Source organism: Thalassophryne amazonica, chromosome 4, assembly GCF_902500255.1.
Source record: "Thalassophryne amazonica chromosome 4, fThaAma1.1, whole genome shotgun sequence".
In the NCBI taxonomy this organism is placed as follows: Eukaryota; Metazoa; Chordata; class Actinopteri; order Batrachoidiformes; family Batrachoididae; genus Thalassophryne; species Thalassophryne amazonica.
The window spans coordinates 113822915-113850603 of NC_047106.1; the positions used below are offsets into that span (position 1 = coordinate 113822915).

At 44.7% G+C, this 27689-nt stretch overlaps 1 protein-coding gene across 1 annotated transcript in view; it reads right to left on the reverse strand.

The window, feature by feature from the left end:
• Nucleotides 1–27689, reverse strand: part of slc25a15a (solute carrier family 25 member 15a) — a 40581-nt gene that overhangs the window by 12495 nt on the left and 397 nt on the right. Inside the window, exons 2-6 of the mRNA XM_034168440.1 lie at nt 27552–27633; nt 15942–16200; nt 1554–1697; nt 1284–1459; nt 1015–1173 (exon numbers count right to left, since the gene is read on the reverse strand). Coding sequence (XP_034024331.1) covers nt 1015–1173; nt 1284–1459; nt 1554–1697; nt 15942–16200; nt 27552–27606 — 793 coding nt within the window. The 5' untranslated portion in view covers nt 27607–27633. The remainder of the gene's footprint in view (nt 1–1014; nt 1174–1283; nt 1460–1553; nt 1698–15941; nt 16201–27551; nt 27634–27689) is intronic.

The following is a 27689-nucleotide window of genomic DNA, read 5'->3' on the forward strand; positions in this document are numbered from 1 at the left end:
CTGGGTATTAACCCCCGTTGCCTGACGTGTGCCGGATGCTACGGCGTAAAAACGCCGCTTTATTCAGTGGATTTAGCGGCGTTTTATCCGCGTATTTGCGGCTAGTACGGCGCTAAAAACGCCGGCGAAATGCTCCGCCCCTTTCCACAGCGAAAACAGCCGGTACTACCGCGAACTTCGGTCTACATACTACCCGCCAACAAAACCATCTATGTGTAACCTGGGCTTTAAAGTGGAAAGACCCTGTGCCACATTCTTTGACACACTGGATAAGAGAGGTCCTAGTAAATCTTCGTCTTGAGAAGATTAGATATGTATTACGTGGGTCAGAGCAAAAATTTTTAAAGGTGTGGAAATCCTTTTTTATCTTCTTTGATAACCCAGCAACATTAGTATAGTCCTTGATGGCTGTTTTTTTTGTTTTTTTTTCTCTCTCTCTCTCTTTTTGTATGTTAATTTACTTCTCAATGTACAATCTGTTCTTGGAACACTTATCACTGTTGTATGTGATTTGACCTATCAGTGCAATACCGCTATATGTTTTTGTAGTGACAGCTGGGGAGGGTGGGTTTCTGGGTGTTATTGTGGTTTTATTATGTAATTACTCCTTGTATAATTATTTACTTCTCTGTTTTTGTACTGTTTTGTGAAAACTAACGAAAATTAAAATTAAAAATATTTAAACACAAAAATCATGGGACCAATATTTACTTTTGCCTAGAGAAGAACCCTCATGCCCTCTGGTCTAACTTCATCTCTCAGATGCACAACTGCTGCCATCATGTGTAACGGACCACTTAATAGCTTGTCCACCTATTTCACAAAACCACACATTTGCATTGGATTGTTCCTGCTCTATCCTTACAATTATCTAAGCATTTGACTTCAGTAAATTGTCTTTTTGTAACCCAACTGATATTGTCTTAACAAGAGGAAAAAAAAATAAAACACACGTACGCAAGTATAATCCCCGAACTTTAGAACTTCAATTTTATATCAACATGTAAACCTTACCTTCACTGCGTATGATGGCCAAGACAGTCTTCATAAAGCCCTCTTGCCTTCCAGACAAGGAGTACACCTGGATCCTGGATTTCACACAGTCTATAGGATAGACCACCAGCCAAAGACAAGCTCCTCCAAATCCACCGCTGAACATCAGTGGAAGCATACCTGTCACAAAGGTCTTTATTAAGTGAGAGTACAAAATAATATTTTGTACTGTTAAGTCTTAAAAAATGACAACTATCCCTCATACTGCTGTACATGTTTAGTGACCATACCTATGCCATCCTTATCAGTGCCCATATATTGTGCAAATGTGGAACGGCAAAGTTCATAGGCCCCAAAAAAGCAGAAGTAGCCTGGAATCTCCCTCACAATGGTGGATGACAGTCCATGGTAGAAACCCAGGGGACCATCTGTCTTCAAAACTGTCTTCACCACTGTCCACACAGTGCTGACATAATACAGATCACAAAAAATTAAACACTAATTAACAGAAAATACTAATGTTTAGCCTTCCTAAAATCTTTCATTTTGTTTATACTAACCTCTTGTGCCCACTTGCTGCTATCTTACCAGATGCCTCCATTTCATGCATGGCCTGCAGGCGGCATTTTACCAGCTCAGTAGGGCAAATTGCCATGGCGGAGAAGATGGAGGCCAGTGATCCTGCAGATGCCTTTTGGATATCACTAATGAACAATAAAAGAGCAAGAAACAATAAATACTTAAAAAGTTTGAAGGAAGTGATTTGATTTCTGTAACTGGAGCAGTGTATTGCTATTTATGCCAGACTTTTCATGTCAGGACAATGCACTTCATTAATGACACCTTAAAGTTGTATGGCCCATGTGTTTTATAAGATTTAATTCATAAAAAGAATTTTCTTTGGCACCACTATAATTTTATTGCTTAGCATTTAAATAAGGGACTCATAATATGATATTGCCAAGATGATCAAAATTTGTGCTGTCTACAATTTAGAATTTTTCCCCCTGAAGGGGAGAATTTCAAGCAATTAGACACCCATGACCTACATTTGGTAACAGCACTCCGGTCACATGGGGATTTCCCCCATCTGCATGAGGGATGCTGGGAAGGTCAGCCAATCGGAGTAAAGAAAGGCAGTGTGACATCAACAAAATAAACCATGATGGCAGTCTGAAACAGCTTAATTTCTGTATAAATCAAATATGTTTCTCGTATTTTGCAAAAGTTAGTGAGAAATAAACACTTCTAAATCTGTAAACACTGTTTTTGAAACCAGATAACACCTCTGAACTGATTTACAGGACATCATGCACACACTGGGAACGTGCATCACGCAAGCTTGTCAGGTCAAAGGTGATCTCCAAATCTCACACATGCACACACATGCTTCCTCCTGTAGACATGTTAAAAGGAAAATAAAATATCTGTTATACAATTCCCTCCAGGTAAGTATGTTCTTGCACCATGTTAAAAATAAACCTACATTAAAATGCTTTAAATTTTTGTCAGCTGTGTGAAATTTGAAAGGCCATATAGCTTTAACCCCTTAACGCCTATTGTCGCATATATGTTACAATATTTGACTCAAATATGCAACATACCAAACTGACCAGTATGCCTGTTGTCGCAAATTTGCAACATACCATTATTATTATTATAACATTATAACATAAAGTCATTACCAAAATACCAAAATTACTATTTATTTTTTGTGCAAAAGTGAAATTAATAATCTCAACATTATTTACCATCTCCTTAAAGGCAAAAACACACAAAATATTTTTTATATACAGCTATATAAATTCAGGCGTTAAGGGGTTAAAGAAACTTTAGCATATGTTAGCATTAGCATATATGGGCATGCTAACCACATTAGCCATGATTATGTTAGTATCATCACCAGTTAACATTTTCGTTAAGGTGGCCATCAGTTAAATGCACAGTATCAAAGTAAAAATGTCTCTTACTACTGGTTACATTGATGGATGAGCCTGCTATTTAGAAGCTTCTGAATATAATTATATACTGTAAATTAAGACACAAAAGCAACCCAGTTCCAGCCATTTTCAATATAAAAATACAATTAAATCATTTTAAGGGTCATTTTCAGATATATTCTCATTTCATTTCATTTCCCAAAGTAAAAAGAAAACTCTCCAACATTGCAGAATTCTCGACATAATGCAGCAGACTGCCTCAAGTGGCTCTCAAACCTGTTGAGTTCTCGAAATTCTGAATATATTAAAAATTCAAAATGACTTAATCCGGCCTTTTTGGCTTGTGCTGATCCATACAGAATGGTGTCAGAGTCTTTACTGCATCACAAAATGTTTAAAATGTAGAAATGGCATTTTAAACAGCATTAAGTGAAACAGTAAAGCCACTGCTCTCTGGCTGATTTGATGAGTGTAAAAACCCCATCACATGTAGCCAGAATGTGCAGGAATAAATGGTTATAATCCGGATGCAGTTGGGAGGAAAAGAGGAGTGGTCAGCCGTGTCAGAGCACAGACAGACTGCCTCGTGCACACCTGTCAGATCATATGTCCAAACGTCTGGATGCAAACACGGGACGGAGTGGGAGGCAGTGCTCTGCTCTCCCTTTGCACATGACCTGTACTGGACATCAAAGAACCAATGTATGGACCGGACTCACACCATATGTGTTCATCTGTACGGTCACCGACTCCCATTCAATCACTCCTTTGCTCGCCCTCTTTTTCCCAGGCTCACTGACCTCACGTGCGTGCGTGGAGAACTGCTGACATTAGGAAATGTTCGCTCAGTGTGTGTGTGTGTTTTCTCAACTCATTTCGGATCCTGTTTATGGCACCTTCAGAATATGTGAATTACGGTCAGATGGCGTTCAGACCGCCGTCGGATCGGTGTCCCATCTCAACGGCGTCCGGAGAGTTTTGAACATGTGCATTTGACCAACTATGTGGACTCTCGCAGATGGCTGTCAGAGCATTTTGGAACTGAAACCAGACACTTTTCGGATGTGCGCTGATTCATCATTCTGATGCTATTCTGTGTGATTCTGGGTATGTGTGACGGCAGTATAAATAAATAAATTCTTCATTCATGTGGAAAGAGAATCAGTGGCAGTGTGTGAAGGCAGGGGTGCCAATGACATCTGAACAAACATTCCAAATATCTCCCTCTCAGCTCCTGATTTTTTTTTCCAATGATCATAAGACATAAAGAAACAAAAAGTGAAATTTAATTTCAGTTGGACTTTAAATCTTCTCCAGGGATCAATAAATCCTTTTCTTACTACAGTTTTATGACACATGAATGACTCAGGTGTTTATGGATGGATGGATGAATGAATAGATAGAGCAAGCTACACCTGTCATAGCGGCCAGGTACCTCAGAAAGATAGAAGAAAAAAGATTAAAAAAAATATAGAAAGATAAAAAATAAGCTCTTCTGTGGTTTCTGTTTCAAAGAGGTCAAAGAGAAAAACCCTGTGTATGAGGTGACCTTGACCAAGTGCTTCTTAAAGTATTCAGTGTACTGAGTGGAGGCAGAGATTCTGGCTTCTTTTCACTTCATTCTGACATCCCTCAGGGATGTGTTCTGGCTTCTATGCTGGGCAATGCTTGCATGGACTGGGAGTTGGGTAGGATTATGAAAACCAGCGGTTTAGGTTCCGCTGTTCGTGAGTAAAGGATTAAAGACATTGACTTTGCAAATGATGTTGTGATCTTTGTGGAGTGTGGAGTGCAGCACTTGAGCAGCATCTTTTATCTAAGCAGTGACATCATGTATTTGCATCCTCAGCCTTTGAAACCAGGAGATGTTTAGGAAGATCATGAGGTCCCTGGATAGAGGTTTGGCAACGAATGAGACTGGATATCATCAGAAAATCCTGTAGTCCCATTGCAGCTACTTTGTGTTAATGGTGGCTTAGATGAGCTATGACACTTAAGCCATGTGGTGCGCTTCTCTGGGCATGATACAGCACTCAAGTGCCTCAGTGATGTGGACCTCAAAAACTGGAAAAGGCGGTCTGCGCACACTCCTCCTTGCTGTGGTTGCTAGATGGCCGCTTTCAGGACGTGGGAATGGAATGGTGGTCTGCTTGGGTTGCCAATCAGTAACTAAGGTGGTTCTATAGTGTGGTACAGTGACACAGCACAAAAGCATATACTCCTAGAACTGACTTCAGTTTGCTACAGATACTTCATTCCTCCATTGTTCTTTGGGACCATATGTCCTCAAAAGGTCAGTGACAGAAATAGTGTAATATAAAGTATTCATGAAGTTTTATGATGTGTGTGACAATTAAAGAAAGCATTCTGCAAAATATTGCACAACAGGAAAAATATGATAAATCAGAAAATACAATCAAATGTCAACTGACTGATATCTGTAAAATACTGAATTCAAAATAGTTGGACAAAATATATCAGGCAACACCATGACACAAAACCAGTAATTACTTACTCATTTAACACTTAAGACACCTTTGATTCAGGGTAATCAATTATAGAAAATAAATCCAACACATTGTGCATTTCACCTTTGATAGCTATATGAAGAGATTATCTGTCTGACTGGGTTGGGATTTTATTCACTGGCAAATGGACTTTGACATGTGATGAATAGTTTCAATCATCGCTCACACTGGGGCTGTGAACCATTATAGTTAACAAGCAGAAATACCTGTTGGTTAGACTGCATAATACAAAATAAATAAATAAATAAATAAATGAGGTGAACAGTGCAGGAATTGTTTGAAAGACTGTAAATACTGGCCATGGGTCATCGTAATGCCAGTAACTTAAATATGTATTTATTGTTTTTCAAACATTATCATCATGTTCACGCTCACACTGACTAAAGCCCAGTCATCCTGACACATTAGGGGTGCAGCCACTTCGAGTGACAGCTCGCGCGTTGATGCTTTTTTTATTGGGCACCGCAGTCTCTTTTGAAGGCGAGCGTTAAAGGGGTAAAAAAAAAATGATGCATACGATACAATTTTTCTACATCCGGGGAAAGCCCTTATATGTCCCCAGCAGAAACATGGCACTTTCTCTGAGTTTTTGGGCAAACTACACAGCAAACAAAGTGAAAATGCAAAGAGAAAGTGTAGCGGACGTGTTGCGGTTTGTTTATGACCCGGAACTCAAACATGTTGAGGCGGTTGTGCAGACGAGAGTGTGGAGGCTAAAACTTAAGCCTGATCACACGGCACTAACGAAGGACACCAAAGTCAAAGCAAAACAAGATGTGAACGAATCCCGACGACAAACTTCATTTTGCTCGTAATCCGTTTTGCTTTCTGTCTTGATGGTTCCTCATCGTTTATGTAGTTCCCGTACCGTCAGCATTCCATTTGATTGTCATCCAACTTCATCCAACCTCCCAAGTCCGACGTCTTGCACAAACACTGACGACATCTGAACAGATCAATAAATAAAGATCCGACGAGCTGAACGTGACTCATCCATGTGTGGGACAAAAAGCAACGTTGTCAAAAAGAAACAGTGGCAAGAACGTTTTATCAACTACTGTAACTATTTACGCATGTTTGCATGCCGTCTGTGGCTGGAGAGGCTGTGCGCACACACACAAATGGCTGTGCGCCACAGACAGGAATGTGCGTGTACGTGCACACACGTTTTTGTGGGGACAGACCTGTTGTCAAAATAACTCTCGCACCTGCAGGTGCTGTGGAGAGCGCACGTTGACTGCAGAAATGATCACAGGCTGGCGCTCAGTCTGATAACCGCTGTCAAGTAACATCATCATGAATGTTTTGTTTTGATTTGGTTTAAAGCGCCAAGGTCGCCGCTCGCTTCATTTTTCTTAGTTAGTATTGGTTTTGTTTCATTCTTTTATGCGCGCTGGACTCGCAGGCTTTTTGGTGATGGTCGAAGTGCCAGCTCATTTGTCCACTTTTTCTCGACGATTTGTGACTTTTTTTTTTCTTCGTTCAGCTATTGCCGTATGACGTGTGACCAAGCCTTTACCAACACGACCTCTCCCATTTACCTTGTCTTCTCTTCTCCACTCAGAACCGAAAAAATGCACTTTTCGTGACTGCTTCGGTGATTGCAGCCGAAAACAAACAGTACACAATTTGTCCCTTAGACGTGATGCTGTTTGTTGGGAGAGACTAATCCCCGGGCAGAGTGTGGGAGTATCAGCACAAACCATTTGGAGGATGGAGGTTTCAATGGAAACCATTTTAAACCGGCACATCCACTAGGTAGCGGTGAGTATGCTTTTAAGTTTCAGAACTAGCCTGAATGGTTTGTGCTGAAACTCCCACACTCCGCCCAGGGATTAGTCTCTCCCGTGTGAGTGCAGACTAGGCATAGGGAAATTAATCAATACGAATCGGTATCTAGATCCAAATGCGCACGATGTGAGTGCATCGATTCAATTGACAGGTGAAATTGTGTTGAAACGCTTGCTGCCTGCTTGCATTGATTTTTTTCCCCGCGGCACATTGAACGCACCACAGATGAAAGCCAGAAAGCACATTTCTACCACAACAAAAATGGTGACATCAATAGCCTTTTTGCTTAACGATTCCCTTATCGGTCCTTCAGTTGGGGACACTGCAGCAGCCGTTGTTTTTGAGGGTATTTATCGGGAAATTATCATTTCTCTATGTTGATTGCACACTGCAGCAGCTCTGCTTGAAGGAATGAAGCAGCGCTTCAACCCGCTGTTTGCTGGTTCTCTGTTTCGCTGGTTTTCAGAAGCGGCAAGTCAGCAATTTTTTCATTAATCTCTCTCAAAGCCATTTAAAGATGTCAATTGTGAGTCACCTTTGTGTGGATTAAAGTCATGAACTGGAACTCTCATCTTGTTGCGGGCAAGAAACGAGAATCGTCCTGGCCATTCTACACTGGAGTTTTACACAATGGTTCTCCAGCGTGGGACAAAAACAACAGATTTCCAACAACAATCCATCAGTTTCCTGAGAACCATGGCCTCAGATTTAGAGGTGCTGAACCTCACCCCAGCCGCTTCACACTCGACTGCGAACCGATCCAGTGAGTGTTGGAGGTCACCGGCCGATGAAGTCAACAAGACCACATCATCTGCAAAAAGCAGTGACGAGACCCTGAGCCCACTAAACTGGGAACCCTCCTCCCCTCGACTACACCTCGGTATCCTGTCCATTAATATCACAAACAGGATTGGTGACAAGGCGCAGCCCTGGCGGAGGCCAACCTCCACCGGAAATGAGTCCGACTTACTGCTGAGCACACGAACACAACTCTCACTTTGTGAGTACAGAGACTGGATGCCCCTGAGAAGGAACCCCCTCACTCCATACTCCCGCAGCACCTCCCACAGTATTTCCCGGGGTACCTAATCATACGCCTTCTCCAAGTCCACAAAACACATGTAGACTGGGTGGGCATACTCCCAGGCACCGTCAAGGATCCTTGTGAGAGTAAAGAACTGGTTGGTTGTTCCACGACCAGGATGGAACCCGCATTGTTCCTCTTCAATCCGAGGTTCGACTATTGGCCGAACCCTCCTTTCCAGCACCCTGGAGTACTTTACCAGGGAGGCTGAGTAGTGTAATGCCCCTGTAATTGGCACACACTCTCTGGTCCCCCTTTTTAAATATGGAGACCACCACCCCAGTTTGACACTCCTTAGGCACTGTCCCAGACCTCAACGCAATGTTGAAGTTGGAAGGGAAAGTCCACATTGCTTTTTCGGGCTGTGCCCAACTAGGCTCCGTGGCAAGCCCAGCCACCAGGAACTCGCTGACGGGCCCTACATCCAGGCCTGGCTCCAGAGGAGGGCCCCGGGCTTCCTCTGGGTCGGGTCACGATTCCTCTACCTCGTTTTGTCATGGTGTCTTGTGAACCATACTTAGTCTGGCCTCTCGCCTGAGACCAATTGCCATGGGAGACCCTACCAGGAGCACAAAGGCTCCAGACAACACAGCTCTCGGGTTCATAGCGGCACACAAACCTCACCACCACGATAAGGTGATGGTTTTTCAATTTCAATTCAATTTTTCAATTTATTTTCATTTATACAGCACCAAATCACAACAGAGATGCCTCAAAGCGCTTCACACAGGTAAGGTCTAACCTTACCAACCCCCAGAGCATCAGTGGTAAGGAAAACTTCCTCTGAGGAAGAAACCTCAAGCAGACCAGACTCAAAGGGGTGACCCTCTGCTTGGGCCATGCTACAAACATAAATTACAGAACAATTCACGGACAAATATACAAGAAATGCTATTGGCGCACAGGACAGGAGGATCGTCAACACGAATACAACTCCCATCTCTGGATGGAACTGCACCTTAAACAGAGAGAAAAAACAGAATCAGGCATCAGAAAGAAAAAAAACTGTATAATTTACCAGCATTAAACAACAAGAAAAACAGAGAAATATTAAGGTGATCACCGGCCACTAGCCCTAAACTTCATTAAAAGACCCAGAATTTAGGTAAAGTTGAGGCCGCGGCCCGCTCCAATTACTAATAAATGAATTAAAAGAGTAAAAAGCGTAAAACAAAACTGTACCAGTATGCTAGCCATATGAAAGGGAAAATAAGTGCGTCTTAAGTCTGGACTTGAAAGTCTCCACAGAATCTGACTGTTTTACTGACGCAGGGAGATCATTCCACAGAACAGGAGCACGATAAGAGAAAGCTCTGTGACCCGCAGACTTCTTATTCACTTTAGGGACACAAAGTAGTCCTGCACCCTGAGAACGTAAAGCCCAGGCCGGTACGTAAGGTTTAATTAGGTCAGCTAGGTAGGGAGGTGCCAGTCCATGAATAATTTTATAGATTAGAAGCAGAACCTTAAAATCTGATCTCACTGGGACAGGAACAGGGCAGTGAAGGGATGCCAAAATGGGTGTAACGTGGTCAAACTTTCTGATTCGTGTCAAAAGTCTGGCTGCAGCATTTTGAACCAATTGGAGACCCCTAATGCTAGACTGTGGTAAACCAGAAAATAGAACATTGCAGTAGTCCAATCTAGAAGAGATAAATGCATGGATCAGGGTCTCAGCATCAGCCATAGACAGGATGGGATGAATCTTCACTATATTTCGCAGGTGGAAGAAAGCAGTCCTAGTAATATTTCTAATGTGGAGGCCAAAGGACAACGAAGGATCAAAAATTACCCCAAGGTTCCTCACTTTGTCAGTGTGATGTATGACACACGAGCCGAGGCTGAGCATTAACTGGTCAAATTGATGCCGATGTCTCACTGGACCAAGAACCATCATTTCAGTCTTATCAGAGTTTAAAAGTAGGAAGTTTCTAGACATCCAACTTCTCACTGCTGCAAGACAATCTTCTAAGGATTTTATGTGAACGAGATTACCAGCAGTTATTGGCATATATAACTGAGTATCATCTGCATAGCAGTGAAAAGTAATCCCAAAACGCCGCAATATGTGCCCAAGGGGTGCTATATAAAGGGAGAAAAGCAGGGGGCCTAAGACAGACCCCTGTGGAACCCCAAATTTCATGTCACTAAGGTTAGAGGTAGTGTTACTGTACAAAACACAGTGAGAACGACTGGCCAAGTATGACATCAGCCATGCAAGGGCTCTCCCAGTAATCCCAAAATGATTTTCCAGCCTATCAAGTAGAATATGATGATCCACTGTATCAAATGCAGCACTGAGATCTAACAGCAACAGAACCGTAGTGGTGTCCGAATCCATTGTAAACAGAAGATCATTCATCATTTTAGTGAGAGCCATCTCTGTGGAATGATATTTTCTAAAAGCAGACTGCAGTAGCTCAAAGAGATTATTCTCAGTAAGATAGTCTACGAGCTGCCGTAACACCACTTTTTCCAGAATTTTAGAGAAAAATGATAGATTTGATATCGGCCGATAGTTTGTCAATACACTACGGTCAAGATTAGGTTTCTTAAGTAATGGTTTAATCACTGCAGATTTGAAACATTTAGGAACAGATCCAGAAGTTAAAAAAAGATTAATAATTTCCAGCACAGTCGGCCCAAGAGTGGGCCACAGGTCCTTAAACAGTTTTGTTGGTATAGGATCAAATAAACAGGTTGTGCTTTTTGTTGACATTACGAGTTTTGTCAGCATGCCTAGTGAGATACTGTCAAATTCTGTAAATCTAGGTAATACCTCAGTAGTGGCGCCCACATCTATAGCAGGGTGTAGTGGCTGGATTAAGGCATGCTGGGATATGTTTAACCTGATGTCTTCTATTTTCTTCCCAAAGTAATCCAGGAAATCTTGTGCTGTAAAAGGAGAGCGAACTATGGGTGGATGTCCATGCAAAAGTGTTGCCACCGTGTCGAACAAGAACTTTGAGTTATGCTTGTTTTTGTTGATCAAATCAGAGCAGTAAGTCCGCTTTGTAGCATGCTTATAGTCTAAGATAGCATCACGCCACACAAGGTGAAATAGTTCTAATTTTGAACAACGCCATTTCCGTTCTAGACCTCTTGCTTTATGCTTGAGGTCACGCAGATAATCACTGAACCAAGGTGACTGTGATTTGGGGGAGCGCGGTTTTAACACAGGTGGTGCAATCATGTTGAGTGTAGTTTTGAGCACTGAGTTTAAACTATCCACAAGTCTGTCTACTGACTGGGTATTTGTCAAATGTGAAGCTAAGACATCAGGCAGTCTAGCTTCGAGTTCAGTCTTAGTTGAGGAGTTGATGCATCGCCGTAATGATATATAAGGTTGTTGTTCCACTAAACACGGCAGCGAAACTGTAAACTTAATAAGTGAGTGATCAGACACCACTGATGTAAGAGGCATGATGTCAATATTCGTGACAGCAATACCACGTGCGAGAACCAGATCCAGGGTATTTCCACTAATGTGCATCGAATCCCGAATGCATTGCCAAAATCCTAATGGATCCACAATTTCCATAAATGATTTGCAGAGGGGATCAGAAGGCTTATTTATATGAATGTTAAAGTCACCAGTGATCAGAATGTTATCTACACTAGTTGACAAGTTAGAGATGAATGCACCAAATTCATCTAGGAATTCAGAATATGGGCCAGGAGGCCTATATACAGTGACAAAGTAATACGACTGATTTTTATTCTTCTGACCTTGGCAATGTGTAATATCCTGAGCAGAGCAGAGAATCAGATGCTCAAATGAATGATATTTGTAACCCCCAATAGCTAATAAGCTAAACCTAGATTTATAAATAAGAGCAACACCCCCAGCCTTGCTTCGCATCACAAGGGACGGACTAATTGTATATGCTGGTGGGCAGGCCTCATTTAAGGGGAGGACAGCTGTAGGTTTAAGCTAGGTTTCACATAGCTCAATCATATCTAAGTGATGATCAATAATTAGATCACTGATCAACAATGATTTTGAGGACAGTGATCTTATGTTAATGAGACCCAGTCTAAGGACCTCAGTGGGGTTGACAGTTGAACTGTTTGGGTTTAGGGGTGGTTCCAGAGTAGCATATATAAGATGCCTAGAAGTAGGTTTAGGTTTAAGACATTCCACGCGCGTTGTAGGTAGCAGACACGAAATCTTTGCTATTGCTGGAACAACCACTGGGCCATCCTCAATTTCAACATCATCCAATATAGTAATGGGTATTAAGTTTGGAAAGCATATCCCTCTATGATTTTTATGGACACGACTACGGAAGCAGGCCACAGTCTCACTTGTTGAAATTCCCTCCCTGGCAAATAACTGCACTATCACCCATAGTGGATTTTCTGCACTAAATTCCCCGCTAAGCTAATGGATTCCACACCCACATTTGTCATAAGCCTTGCAGGGTCTCTAATCACCTGCTCCGTGGCCTGCTGTAGATTCCTAATGTTACCCTCCCTGTAGAGCTCTATCTATGTTCGCAGACAAGATGGCAGCACCTTCCCCAGTAGGGTGGAGGCCGTCCGGCATCAGCAAGCCACAGCGGCCCCAGAACGAAGGCCAGTTATCAATAAAGCTAAAGCCTTGCTGTCTACAAAACTGCGCCAGCCACCTATTTAACGATGTCAGCCTGCTAAACACCTCATCAGTACCCCGGGAGGGGAGGGCACCAGAGACTATTAATCGATGCCGACACATCTTTCTGGCAAGGTCACAAGTCTTCTCTTTGTCCATTTTTGTGACCTCTGAGTGCTTCATCCTGATATCATTGGTGCCAATGTGAATAACTATGTGACTATATCTCATGTCATGTTCCTTCGTCTGTCTTCCTCTCTGCAGCGTCAGCACCCTAAGATGAGATGCAATGTCGGGAGCTCTGGCCCCAGGAATACATTTAATGTCAGCCGGCGTCTGTAACCTGACTTGCGGGTGGATAGAATCCCCTATCACTAAAGTCCGGTGTTTCGGCTTGGGAGACAGGAGTGGAAGTCACTTGTGGGCTCAGAGGAATTCACAACTGGCAAATCCAAGGGGGAGAACCGAATTCACAGTCACACTGGCGCGTGTGATCGGGGTGCCACAACCAGGCACCAAGCCCTACGGGGCTTCCTCCGCCTAGCACAGTCCGAAAGCCGTCCTCCACAGCCGGCGTTTCTAAGGTGAGCTAATGGGCTCGCTAGCCGGCCCAACACTAACCTCATGTGAGTGCCCGTAACATCAAACCCCACTGCACTAGAAGCTGCCTCTAACTTACGGACACGGCTGTCTAAGAGAGCCAACTTATCTTCCAACATCACGCAGGATTTACGCAGGGTGTGAAGTAGAATTAGTAGTGTACTTTGTGCACTAAGAAATTCAAGAAAGTTGCCAAGCAAACACGAGCTAACCAATAATGGATAAGCTAACCACTCCTAAGGCTCACACAGACGCAAACAAATTTATTAAAATTCACAACAGTTACACTGACAAACTAACAGAAGTATTAAACAAATAAAAAAGCAGCAGCTATAAAATACACTAAACAGTTAATTAACTAACAGGAGTGTTAAAAAAATGAAATGAAAAAATGAAACCATTCGGAAGATTCAGACATCTCACACAGTTTCTGAAAAAATTTTCATGGAGCAAAGCGGCAGTCTCTCAGCCATTTCCCTGACAATGAAAATCTGACGAGGGGGCTGGACCAGTGCTCACTCAAAGCCTGCCCACAGGCGAATGACGCAACTGACAGGTGTGAAAAAACTCACGCATGCGCACGAAGGTTCAAGCTTGGCTGATGCAAGCGCACATGATTCAAATCCATATAGGTTTTGAAAAAAATATAAAGGTCCGTTACTTTTTGGACAGACCTCGTATATATTTTCATACAATAATTTAACGTGGGTAGGCATGCGGCTCAGAGGCTGATGTTTCTGAGGTGGTACATTCCTCTGTTCAGTGTATTGTGCAGACTAGGACAAACTTTTTTTTTTGCTATTGCTTGCAGTCAGAGCAGCGCAGTAGCTTAGTGGTTTGCATTGTTACCTCACAGAAAGAAGGTCCTGGCATCAATTCCCCCCGGTCCTTTCTGTTTGATTTTTGCATGTTTTCCCCGTGTTTGAGTGGATTCCTTCAGATATGCAAGTTCGGTGAATTGGAAACTTTAAATTGACCGCGAGAGAGCATGTGAATGTTTGTTTGTCTACATGTGGCTCTGTGATAGATTGGCGCCCTGTCCATTGTGTACCCTGCCTCGCATCCAATGACAGCTAACCTCCGTGACAAACATGATGGGACCTGAAGTTCTTCCCACTGTGTATACAAACATTTTTTGTAGTTCTGTACTTCTCATACTGTGCCTGTAGAATTCATGTTTTGAGATACAGCTCTTGTACCTGAAGCCACTTACTTTCTTCTTTTTTGAAGTGTCTACAGGTAGGAGAGATGTTGCTATATATAACTGTTGGGGTTTCAACATCTACCGTTGGCCACTGCAATTATTTAGAAAATGCAACAGTAACATTTACTGGAGAAGCAGACCATAGTTAATCTGTGATCCATACACATGTGTGTGTGTGTATGATGAATGATGAGAGGGAATGAGGTATGATGAGAGGGTGAGTAGGGAGAGTTCCCATGGGATATAAAAGCTTTTAAACCTACCATCCCTGGTTCTCAAGACCAGGCAACTAAGTGGCTCTGTCCCTTCTTCTTTCTTCCTTTTTTTTTCTCTTTTCTCTCTATCTCTTCTCTCTTTTTTAAATATTTAGGAGTACTTTAGTATACACTAGTAGAGTTCCACCTTAGATTTGGAATGCATAATAGAAGATATACCTTACTGAATTTTCAGAGGCTTTAAGAGCATCATTTTATCAAAATACACTGCAAACAAATGTGCAAGTCACAGTGAAGAATCACAATTTTAACAATTAGTCCAATCAATGCAGTAGCAGGGGTGGTGGCCAAGTGGTTAATGCGCTTGGTTTCAGTTCAGAAGGCTCCGGGTTCAAATACCACCCCTGCCACATTTCTCCATGTAATGTGGAGTTGCGTCAGGAAGGGCATCCAGCGGAAAACCTGTGCCAATTCAACATGCAGATCCACCTTGGATTTGCTGTGGCGACCCCGAGTGCAAACAAGGGAGCAGCCGAAGGGACTTACTTTTTTGGTCCAATCAATACAGTGGAGGGCTGAGTAATCTTTAGTGAGAAAGAACAGTATATGAGCACTCGAACCTTCCACTGTATTAACCTCAAACTATGCTCAACCTCATTTTGTTTACTGATGTGCATCATTTAATAAGAAACAAATAAAAAATGCCCCTAATGACAGTGAAAAAACTAACCACATTACTTGAAACATGTACTCTGAGTGAATTTAAGTAGGTATGAACCTGAAATAGAGGGATATGTCTCAATGACTTCTTATATTTTAATTATTTTAAATTGACCCCTGAACTCTTGCAACATTTTTATTATACTGCTCATCTACCTCGAGATATATAGAGACACATACACACAGAAACGTGTGAATAATTTAAAATTCCTTACAAACTAAATGTGCAGGCGAGAGATTTCACAAAATGTGAAGCATCTTTAGATACATACCTGAGAGCGGCCCCTTGCTCCAGCCTGCACATGTAGCGGACTGCTTTTTGGCAAAAACCGTAACTTAAGAAGAGCACAGCGTTCTCACTGATGTTCGCGATAAGGGCAGGGCTCGAGCCCTTGTAAAGTCCACGCACGCCAACCTGCCGGAAGGTGGATATGAAGCAGTGGATGAAGCCGCGATACATGGTGGGGAATGTCTGCATCTTGACTTTTGTGGTATCAAATGGCTGACCAGCTGCAACACAAGCTATACCACCTGAGAAAGAAGCAAAAGACACCACAACACACTAAGATGTCAACTTTACAATGAAAATGATCTGAGCTGAATACCTTAAAACAAACTCCAGGGAACACTTGACATACTCTGTATTACTGTCAGGTAGGGTTGCCACAACATGCAGCTGTGAATCACTGGTGCTGAGAGGCACTCGGTTTTTTCACTGGCTAGATGCAAAAACTTGGCATAAGTGTCTGTAAGGGAAGGTGCCTATCTGGTTTTCAGATAACCCTCATAACGTACATCAATAAATAAAACACCACTTTGGAATGTTGCGATTAAACCTGAAAATCAGGAGTACCACTATGATCTCAACTTGTTGGTTTATCTACAGAAAATGAGCAATGTTTCAAAGTCATTTCCACACTCAGACTCATCAGTGCTCTCTTTCATGTAACTAAAAAAATGTTAGTGTTTCAATGGACTACTTTTCTTAAAGTAAGTTCCTAATAATGGAGCAGAACATATAATTTTCCCTTGTGAAGGGACCATGGGGTGACTTACAGGTATGTCTCAATAAATCAGAATATCATTAATTCATGACACACACAGTGATATATTTCAAGTGTTTATTTCTTTTAATTTAGATGATTATGGCTTAGAGCTAATGAAAACCCAAAATTCAGTATCTCACAAAATTAGAATATTACATAAGACCAATTAAAAAAGTATTTTTAGTATAGAAATGTTGGCCTACTGAAAAGTCTGTCCTATGTACTGTACAGTATATGCACTCAGTACTTGGTTTGGGCTCCTTTTGCATGAATTACTGCATCAATGTAGCGTGGCATGGAGGTGATCAGCCTGTGGCACTGCTGAGGTACTTTGCAAGCCCAAGTTGCTTTGATAGACCTCATCTGCATTGTTGGGTCTGGTGTATCTCATCCTCTTGACAAAACTCCATACATTCTTTATTGGGGTTTAGGTCAGGCGAGTTTGCTGGCCAATTACTTACAGTGATACCACGATCATTAAACCAGGTATTAGTACTTTTGGCAGTGTGGGCGGGTGCCAAGTCCAGCTGGAAAATGAAATAAGTATCTCCATAAAGCTTGTAAGCAGAGGTAAGCAGGAAGTGCTCTAAAATTTCCTGGTAAACAGCTGCACTGACTTTGGACTTCATAAAACACAGTGGATTAACAGCAGCAGATGACACGGCACCCCAAACCATCACTGACTGTGGAAACTTCACACTGGGCCTCAAGTAACTTGGATTTTGTGTCTCTCCACTCTTCCTCCAGACTCTGGAGCCTTGATTTCCAAATGAATTGCAAAATTGACTTTCATCTGAAAGAGGACTTTGGACCACTGAGCACCAGTCCTTTTTCTCCTTAGTCCACGTAAGACACTTGTGAAGTCCAAGAGCCACCCCACACCGACTTCAGAAGTCAGTGTGGGGTGGCTCTTGGAGTACAGAGTTCAGCCACAGTCCACTGCTTATGAATCTCCCCCAAATTCTTGAATGGCTGTTGCGTCACAATCCTCTCAGGGATGTGGTTATCCCTGTTGCTTGTGCACCTTTTTCTACTACAGTTTTTCCTTCCACTCAACTTTCCATTAATATGCTTGGATACAGCACTCTGTGAACAGCCAGTCTCGTTAGCAATGGCCTCAATATTGAATTTTTTTCACAAAATTCTAATTTAATTTTTTGAGATACTGAATTTTGGGTTTTCATTAGCTGTAAGCCATAATCATCAAAATTAAAAGAAGTAAACCCTTAAAATATATAATGGTGTGTAATGAATCTGAGTTTCACTTTCTGAACTGAATTACTGAAATAAATAAACTTTTCCATGATATTCTAATTTGTTGAGATGCACCTGTATTTTATGATTTGATACTATATAAATAAATTGAGTTGTCTTTTCCTTCCAAGCTACAGTTATGACAACTGTCCCACATGTTATTTTGACCTGTGACTGCCAATATGCAAATTCATCTGATTTATTACAGCAAGATAAGCACCTATAAAGGTTAAACAAATTAATTATTGCGTGAGTGCACCATACACACACCCACACACGTGGCTGTTCACATGTCTGACATAAAATACTGTACATGTACCAGCGTACAAACTGAGTACTTTAACTTTTTGATGCAACTTTGCCCTATGATGGACCTTCATCATTTGCTCACAGAATTAATTCAATAATCTTTTGAAAATTCTTAGTCCTGGTGCAAACTGTCCTGCCGTTGTGAAAACCCTACAGTGGCACATTTCAAGCACGTTGAAAGTCTGAACATTCTGTAAAACCCGCAGCCCCCCTCCCAATTTAGTCCACACAGAAAACTGCAGCCTAAACATATGCTACAAACCAAGTCAGTTGTTTTTGTAATTACTTATGACTTTTATTTCATTTACTTTTTCCTGTTTCACATTCCTCTTGTGGCCTATTGCACTTTGTGTGTTCAGCACATCATGAACTTGCTTATGTAAGGCACGTCTGAATACTGAGCTGTTTAAACGCCACAAACACACTGCACTCGACACAGGCCTGACTTTAGATGGTGTAAAGTATCTATCCTTCTGACAGATGATGTGAATGTACCAGTTTTGCACTTGACCACATCTTATTTTTAGACCAACACACTCATGGGCATGAATGCACGTGGTATCGTGATCTGGAGGATGTAGGCAGTGGGTATGAAAATAACAACTTTCAAACTAGCAAAGACATTTACATTTCATCATGCAATGCCATATGGAAGACAACATCTACCCCTAAACAATATAGACTGTATATACACTCACTTATTAGAAACAACTGTTCAATTACTTGTACACACAAATTGCTAATCAGCCAATCACATGGCAGCAACTCAATGCATTTAGGCATCTAGATGCGGTGAAGGCAACTTTCTGAAGTTCAAACCAAGCATCAGAATGGGGAAGAAAGTGGATTTAAGTGACTTTGAATGTGGTATGGCTGTTTGTGTCTGAGGAATGTTTTCCAACACCTCGTTGAATCTATGCCACAAACAAGTAAGGCAGATCTGAAGGCAAAAGGGGGTGCAACCTGGTACTAGCAAATTGGACCTAAAAAAGTTGCTGAGGGCAGGGAGTAAAATGCAGTCACATTCTTTTTTCTTCAAATTGTTCAGATGTTAACTGAGCAGATAAAATTGTCAGTTATCATCCATTATGGTGAACTTATGACTGCACAACCTCTGACCTTTGCCTGACCATAGACATATGAGTTTCACTTCTACATGAATGTTAATCCTACAGCCTTATGTTGTCGTAGAAATAAACAGGTCAGTACAACCTGCAATGCACTTAAAGCTCCTAAGAGTACTGTGCTCTGTGTGCATGTGTGGTTTTATTGGATTTAGTGTTGGAACGACATGCCATGCTAGTGGATTTGATCTCAACAGTATTTCCTGCCTAAAGTGAAAGGAAAACAAGGAGAACAGCACCAATGGTATTTTCAGTCTCACCATCATATGACCAACTTGTTCTTTGGAAACGTCCTGCAGTAGACCAGCAATGACAGCTAAGTAGCTGGCTTCATGGTGCGTTATTGAGATGAATATGAAGCAGTGGTGAAACCATTAAACAGTCTCACAATGGGTTTGGCGCAGATTTTCCTGGGTGGCAACTTGGCACAGATCATGAATTGGGGGGAGATTTCAACATGCTGCTCGGAATGGTACAAATCTGGAAGGGCCTATTAAACGCATACTTGTTTTGAACATGTTCAAAATTTTTGGGAACTGTCAGAATGTCTGCCTCATCTTGGCTCACGCTCAGTCCATTGTCGGCTCATGGCAACTCAATATGCAATTTTTCAGGACGAGCACGTTACAAACTATCCTGTGGTATCTCACAATGAGCACGGATTTGCCATGAGTGTACACTGCGTCGCACCGGGCTGTGGCTTGTTGAGTTCATGCGGTTCAGAGGTTGAACAAATTTGAGATTCCCCCAACACACACACACAAAAACAGAAATTTTTCTGACTTGTGCTTCCTTGGGGGAATCTGAGTTGAATCTAGCTAGGTGAAAACTGCTTGAGGAAATGAACCAGGGCACATCAAGTCCTAACTTGGCCTGCTAGAGCATGAAATGGCACCAAATGTAGCCAGGTGTGACAACTCCTAAATGACAACTGATGAGCAGATTAAGAAAAATATTATTTTCAATAATTTTGATGAGGTAATTTATTTAGGGAAAAAAAAAACCCAGCAAACTTTGGTTGCTTCCATGTGATATATTTATTTGAATTTTGGAATACTGACCAGGTATAACAAAACATTTTAAGATGTCACCTCGGACACTTTAAGCAGTAACATGTCACTCGTTGCATTGAACAAAATTACAACCCAAATAGAATTTTCAACTATTTTGATGAGGTAATTTATTTAAAAAAAAAACAAAAAGCAAACTTTGGTTGCTTCCATGTGATATATTTATTTCAATTTTGGACTATTGAACAGGTGTTGTGTGGGCCGCCAGAAGAGGAGGTACTGCTGGCCCACCACCAGAGGCGCCCTGCCTGAAGTGCGGGCTTCAGGCACGAGAGGGCGCTTGCCACCACGGACACAGCCGGGGGTGACAGCTGTCACTCATTATCTCTTGACAGCCTGTCACCCATCTACACTACATCATCTCACTCCATAAACCCGGACGTCATCTCCACCTCATTGCCGAGATATCGTCGACCTGTAAAGGTAATACTCTCAGCCGTATCACTGACTGTGTTTAGTACACTCGTTTTTGCAGCTGTTTTCCTGCGGAGTACTCTATCTGGAGATTGGCGTGACCGGCGACAGCTTCGCTTTACACCCCCACCAGATAAGTGTTTGAGACAGGAGCTGCACGAGTGTGTGTTAGAGGTGGAGGTGGAATCTCCATCATTGTTGTTACTGGGTGTGCACACACCCACATCTTATTGTCTCTGCTCCTTGCCAGCAGTACCAGATCCGACATTCGGAGACGGTGGCCACCTGGGGACTCGGGACTTGGCGGCTCCAGTATTCTCTGGGTTCGGTGGCGGAGGAAATCGTGTGGTTCCGGTTCTTCTCAGGACAGACGTCTTCTATCCTCGAGCCTGCCCACACGTCACCCTTGTGACTGACTGTTTGCAAAATTTCACATTCCTCTGTATTGTGGTTGTGCTCATTCACAACAGTAAAGTGTTCATATTTGACTCTTTCATTGTCCGTTCATTTACGCCCCCTGTTGTGGGTCCGTGTCACTACGCTTTCCCAACAGGATATCTCGGCCAACGTCATGGATCCCGAGGGCCGTCACCCATCTGTTGAACGGCCAATGGAAGAGCAGGGTGCATGGGCGTCTGCAGGAGGCGTGATCGGTGAGTTGCAGCAAATCCTCACCGCCTTTACCGCTCGGCTGGATCTGATGACCGAGCAAAACATCATCCTTAATCGCAGGATGGAGGCTCTCACCGCACAGGTGGAAGCGGGCGCTCAGGACGCTGCTGCGGCTCCTCCTCCTGCCGACCCTGTGCAGGATATAAACGTTCCACTGGTCGTTCAACGAACCCCCCCACCATCCCCTGAAGCATACATAAGTCCCCCAGAGTCGTACGGGGGTTGTGTGGAGATGTTCGCGGACTTTCTTATGCAGTGTTCGCTCGTCTTTGCACAACGTCCCGTAATGTACGCGTCTGACGCCAGTAAGGTGGCTTATGTAATTAACTTGCTTCGTGGTGAGGCAGGCGCTTGGGGAGCAAATTTCACGGCTCCTTACCACTTATACTGGGTTTGTGAGGGAGTTCAGAACAGTGTTTGATCACCCTAACAGAGGAGAGACTGCTTCAACAGTGCTGCTGTCACGGAGCGCAGCCGAGTATGCAGTCGACTTCCGCATCGCGGCTGCGAGGTCCGGCTGGAATAAAGTTGCGCTCCGTGCCGCCTTCATAAACGGACTGTCGTCGGTCCTGAAGGAGCACCTGGTAGCGAAGGAAGAACCGCGGGATTTAGATGGGCTTGTCGATCTCGTTATACGGTTAGACAATCGGTTGGAGGAACGCCGTCGGGAGCGAGACGAAGGATGTGGCCGGGCACGCGCCGTCCCTCTCCCTTCTGGGTCCGAAAAGGTTCCGCCCTCCCCACGCTCCACAGCCTCAATGCTCCGTGTGGCTAGAGCTCCCCCTGCTGACATTGCTAGGGAAACGCACAGGGCCAAAATGAGAACAGATGACAGAATGAGGAGGCTGGTCCGCGGGGAGTGTTTTCTCTGCAGCTCAAAAGAGCACATACAGAAAAACTGCCCCAAATGGCCAAAACGACAACACTTGCCCTTAGAGACTGGGTTAAGGGGGGGTCATAACATTCACGTGGGACACACACATATTGCCACACGACTCCCAGTTACAATCCTGAGCGGGGATTTAACCCTTCAACCCCCAGCACTGGTGGACACTGGGTCGGAAGGGAATCTGCTAGACAGCAGATGGGCTAGGAAGGTAGGGCTCCCTCTGGTGGCGCTCCCTTCGCCATTGCAGGTGCGGGCACTAGATGGCACCCTTCTCCCTTTAATCACGCACAAGACACAACCAGTAACTCTGGTGGTGTCTGGAAATCATTGGGAGGAGATCGAGTTTTTTGTGACTCCTTCTACCTCCCGCGTGATTTTGGGCTTCCCGTGGATGCTGAAGCACAATCCCTGGATTGATTGGCCGTCTGGGGTGGTGGTTCAGTGGAGCGAAACCTGCCATCGGGTGTGTTTAGGATCCTCGGTTCCTCCCGGTTTACAGGCTAAGGAGGAGGTCAAAGTCCCTCCCAATCTGACAGCGGTGCCGGTTGAGTACCACGATCTCGCTGACGTCTTCAGCAAGGATCTGGCACTCACCCTTCCCCCGCACCGTCCGTACGATTGTGCCGTTGATTTGATTCCAGGCGTGGAGTTTCCGTCCAGCAGGCTGTACAACCTCTCACGACCTGAGCGCGAATCAATGGAGACCTACATCCGGGACTCATTAGCTGCTGGGGTGATCCGGAATTCCACCTCCCTGATGGGTGCAGGTTTCTTTTTTGTGGGCAAGAAAGATGGCGGACTCCGTCCATGCATTGATTACAGGGGGCTGAATGAGATTACGGTTCGCAACCGATACCCGTTGCCGTTGTTAGATTCCGTGTTCACCCCCCTGCATGGAGCCAAAATCTTTACAAAGTTGGATCTTAGGAATGTGTATCACCTGGTTCGGGTCCGGAAGGGAGACGAGTGGAAGACGGCATTTAACACCCCATTAGGTCATTTTGAGTACCTGGTCATGCCGTTCGGCCTCACTAACGCCCCCGCGACGTTCCAAGCTTTGGTTAATGACGTCTTGCGGGACTTCCTGCACTGATTCGTCTTTATATATCTGGACGATATACTCATTTTTTCTCCGGACCCTGAGACTCATGTCCAGCATGTACGTCAGGTCCTGCAGCGGTTGTTGGAGAACCGGCTGTTTGTGAAGGGTGAGAAGTGCGAGTTCCACCGCGCTTCTTTGTCCTTCCTGGGGTTTATCATCTCCTCCAACTCCGACGCCCCTGATCCGGCCAAGGTTGCGGCGGTGAGAGATTGGCCCCAACCAACAAGCCGTAGGAAGCTGCAACAGTTCCTCGGCTTCGCAAATTTCTACAGGAGGTTCATTAAGGGCTACAGTCAGGTAGTTAGCCCCCTGACGGCCCTGACCTCCACTAAAGTCCCCTTCACCTGGTCGGATCGGTGCGAAGCCGCGTTGAAGGAGTTGAAACGACGGTTCTCTACTGCATCAGTTCTGGTGCAGCCTGACCCTAGCCGCCAGTTTGTGGTTGAAGTGGACGCCTCTGACTCAGGGATAGGAGCCGTGCTATCCCAGAGCAGAGAGACCGATAAGGTTCTTCACCCGTGTGCCTACTTTTCTCGCAGGTTGACCCCGGCTGAACGGAACTATGACGTCAGCAACCGAGAACTCCTTGTGGTGAAAGAGGCTCTTGAGGAGTGGAGACACCTGTTGGAGGGAGCGTCTGTGCCATTCACGGTTTTCACTGACCATCGGAACCTGGAGTATATCAGGACCGCCAAGCGGCTGAACCCCAGGCAAGCCCGCTGGTCACTGTTCTTCGGACGTTTTGACTTCCGGATCACCTATCGCCCCGGGACCAAGAACCAGAGATCGGATGCCTTGTCCCGGGTACACGAAGACGAAGTCAAAACCGTGCTGTCGGATCCACCGGAGCCCATCCTTCCGGAGTCCACTATCGTGGCCACCCTCACCTGGGACGTGGAGAAGACCGTCCGGGAGGCCCTGACACGGAGCCCGGACCCGGGGACAGGTCCAAAGGACAGATTGTACGTCCCACCAGAGGCCAGGGCTGCGGTCTTAGACTTCTGTCATGGTTCCAAGCTCTCCTGTCATCCAGGGGTGCGAAGGACCGTGGCAGTTGTCCGGCAGCGCTTCTGGTGGGCGTCTATGGAGGCCGACGTCCGGGAGTACATCCAGGCCTGCACCACCTGTGCCAGGGGCAAGGCAGACCACAGGAGGTCCCAAGGACTGCTCCAGCCGCTTCCTGTGCCACATCGCCCCTGGTCCCACATCGGCCTGGATTTCGTCACGGGCCTCCCACCGTCCCAGGGCAACACCACCATCCTCACGATAGTGGACCGATTCTCCAAGGTGGCCCACTTCGTGGCCCTCCCGAAGCTCCCTACGGCCCAGGAGACAGCGGACCTCCTGGTCCACCACGTCGTCCGTCTGCATGGGATACCAACTGACGTAGTCTTGGATCGTGGTCCCCAGTTTTCCTCTCAGGTCTGGAGGAGTTTCTGCAGAGAACTGGGGGCCACCGAGAGCCTCTCGTCCGGGTACCACCCACAGACGAACGGACAGGCAGAACGGGCCAACCAAGAGTTGGAACAGCCCCTGCGCTGTGTGACATCCGCACACCCGACGACCTGGAGTAACCACCTGGCCTGGATCGAGTATGCACATAACAGCCAGGTGTCTTCTGCCACCGGCCTCTCCCCATTTGAGGTGTGTCTGGGGTACCAGCCCCCACTGTTTCCCGTGGTGGAGGGAGAGGTCGGTGTGCCCTCGGTCCGGGCCCACCTTCGCAGGTGCCGTCGGGTGTGGCGCACCGCCCGTTCTGCCTTGTTGAAGGACCGGACGAGGGCTAAGGCCCATGCAGACCGCCGGCGGTCCCCGGCCCCTGCATACGAGGCTGGGCAGGAGGTGTGGTTGTCGACGAAGGACATCCCCCTGCAGGTGGACTCCCCTAAGCTGATGGACAGGTTCATCGGACCATTCAAGATCCTCAGGATCCTCAGCCCTGCCTCAGTGAAGCTCCAACTCCCAGCTTCACTGCGGATCCACCCGGTTTTTCATGTGTCGAGAATCAGACCTCACCACACCTCACCCCTCTGTGCTCCCGGTCCGGCGCCGCCTCCTGCCCGGATAATTGACAGGGAGCCGGCCTGGACAGTGTGCCAGCTCCTGGACGTCCGTCAAATGGGCCGGGAGTTCCAATATTTGGTGGACTGGGAGGGGTATGGACCCGAAGAACGCTCCTGGGTGAAGAGGAGCTTCATCCTGGATCCGGCCCTCCTGGCTGATTTCTACCCCCGACACCCCGATAAACCTAGTCGGGCGCCTCCTGGCGCCCGTTGAGGGGGGGGGGGGTCCTGTTGTGTGGGCCGCCAGAAGAGGAGGTACTGCTGGCCCACCACCAGAGGGCGCCCTGCCTGAAGTGCGGGCTTCAGGCACGAGAGGGCGCTGCCGCCACGGAAACAGCCGGGGGTGACAGCTGTCACTCATCTACACTACATCATCTCACTTCATAAAACCCGGACGTCATCTCCACCTCATTGCCGAGATATCGTCGACCTGTAAAGGTAATACTCTCAGCCGTATCACTGACTGTGTTTAGTAAACTCGTTTTTGCAGCTGTTTTCCTGCGGAGTGCTCTATCTGGAGATTGGCGTGACCGGCGACAGCTTCGCTTTACACCCCCACCAGATAAGTGTTTGAGACATGAGCTGCACGAGTGTGTGTTAGAGGTGGAATCTCCATCATTGTTGTTACTGGGTGTGCACACACCCACATCTTATTGTCTCTGCTCCTTGCCAGCAGTACCAGATCCGACATTCGGAGACGGTGGCCACCTGGGGACTCGGGACTTGGCGGCTCCAGTATTCTCCGGGTTCGGTGGCGGAGAAAATCGTGTGGTTCCGGTTCTTCTCAGGACAGACGTCTTCTATCCTCGAGCCTGCCCACACGTCACCCTTGTGATTGACTGTTTGCAAAATTTCACGTTCCTCTGTATTGTGGTTGTGCTCATTCACAACAGTAAAGTGTTCATATTCGACTCTTTCATTGTCCGTTCATTTACGCCCCCTGTTGTGGGTCCGTGTCACTACACTTTCCCAACAGGTATAACAAAACATTTTAGGATGTCAGCTCGGACACATTAAGCAGTAACACACGTGTCACTCATGTTGCATTGAACAATATTACAACCCAAATAGAATTTTCAACTATTTTGATGAGGTAATTTATTAAAAAAATAGAAGCAAACTTTGGTTGCTTTCATGTGATAAATTTATTTAAATTTTGGACTATTGAACAGGTATCACAAAACATTTTAGGATGTCAGCTCGGACACATTAAGCAGTAACATGTGTCACTCATGTACATTCAACAATATTACAACCCAAATAGAATTTTCAACTATTTTGATGAGGTAATTTATTAAAAAAAAAAAAGAAGCAAACTTTGGTTGCTTTCATGTGATAAATTTATTTAAATTTTGGACTATTGAACAGGTATAACAAAACATTTTAGGATGTCAGCTCAGACACATTAAGCAGTAACACGTGTCACTCATGTTGCATTGAACAATATTACAATCCAAATACAATTTTCAACTATTTTGATGAGGTAATTTATTAAAAAAATAGAAGCAAACTTTGGTTGCTTCCGTGTGATATATTTATTTCAATTTTGGACTATTGAACAGGTATAACAAAACATTTTAGGATGTCAGCTCGGACACATTAAGCAGTAACACGTGTCACTCATGTTGCATTGAACAATATTACAACTCATACTATCACAAGTCCATAAATATTTGGGCATTGTCACAGTTGTTTTCACTCTCTATAACAGCATATTACTTAACGGAAATAATAAATGTGACCTGTGATTAGAGTGACCATGGACAAAGTGCACATGTGCGCCAAGATAATGAGGGTGTGATAGCTTTGTGACTATAAACTGTCTCAGCTTCATGGCCAAGATGTACAAACAAGTTACTGTTTCATAGAAAACAATTCTGTGCTAAAGTTTTCCAGAAGACATCTTGCTGTTTATGTCTTATTGTATAAAATAACCAACCTGCTGCTCCAGCGGTGAAATCGATAATCGCCTGAACGACAGGATGTGGAGCCATGACGGTGATTCAGATGATGATGTAAACCTACAAAGATTAAAATAAGGAAATAAACCACACACACACACACACACACACACACA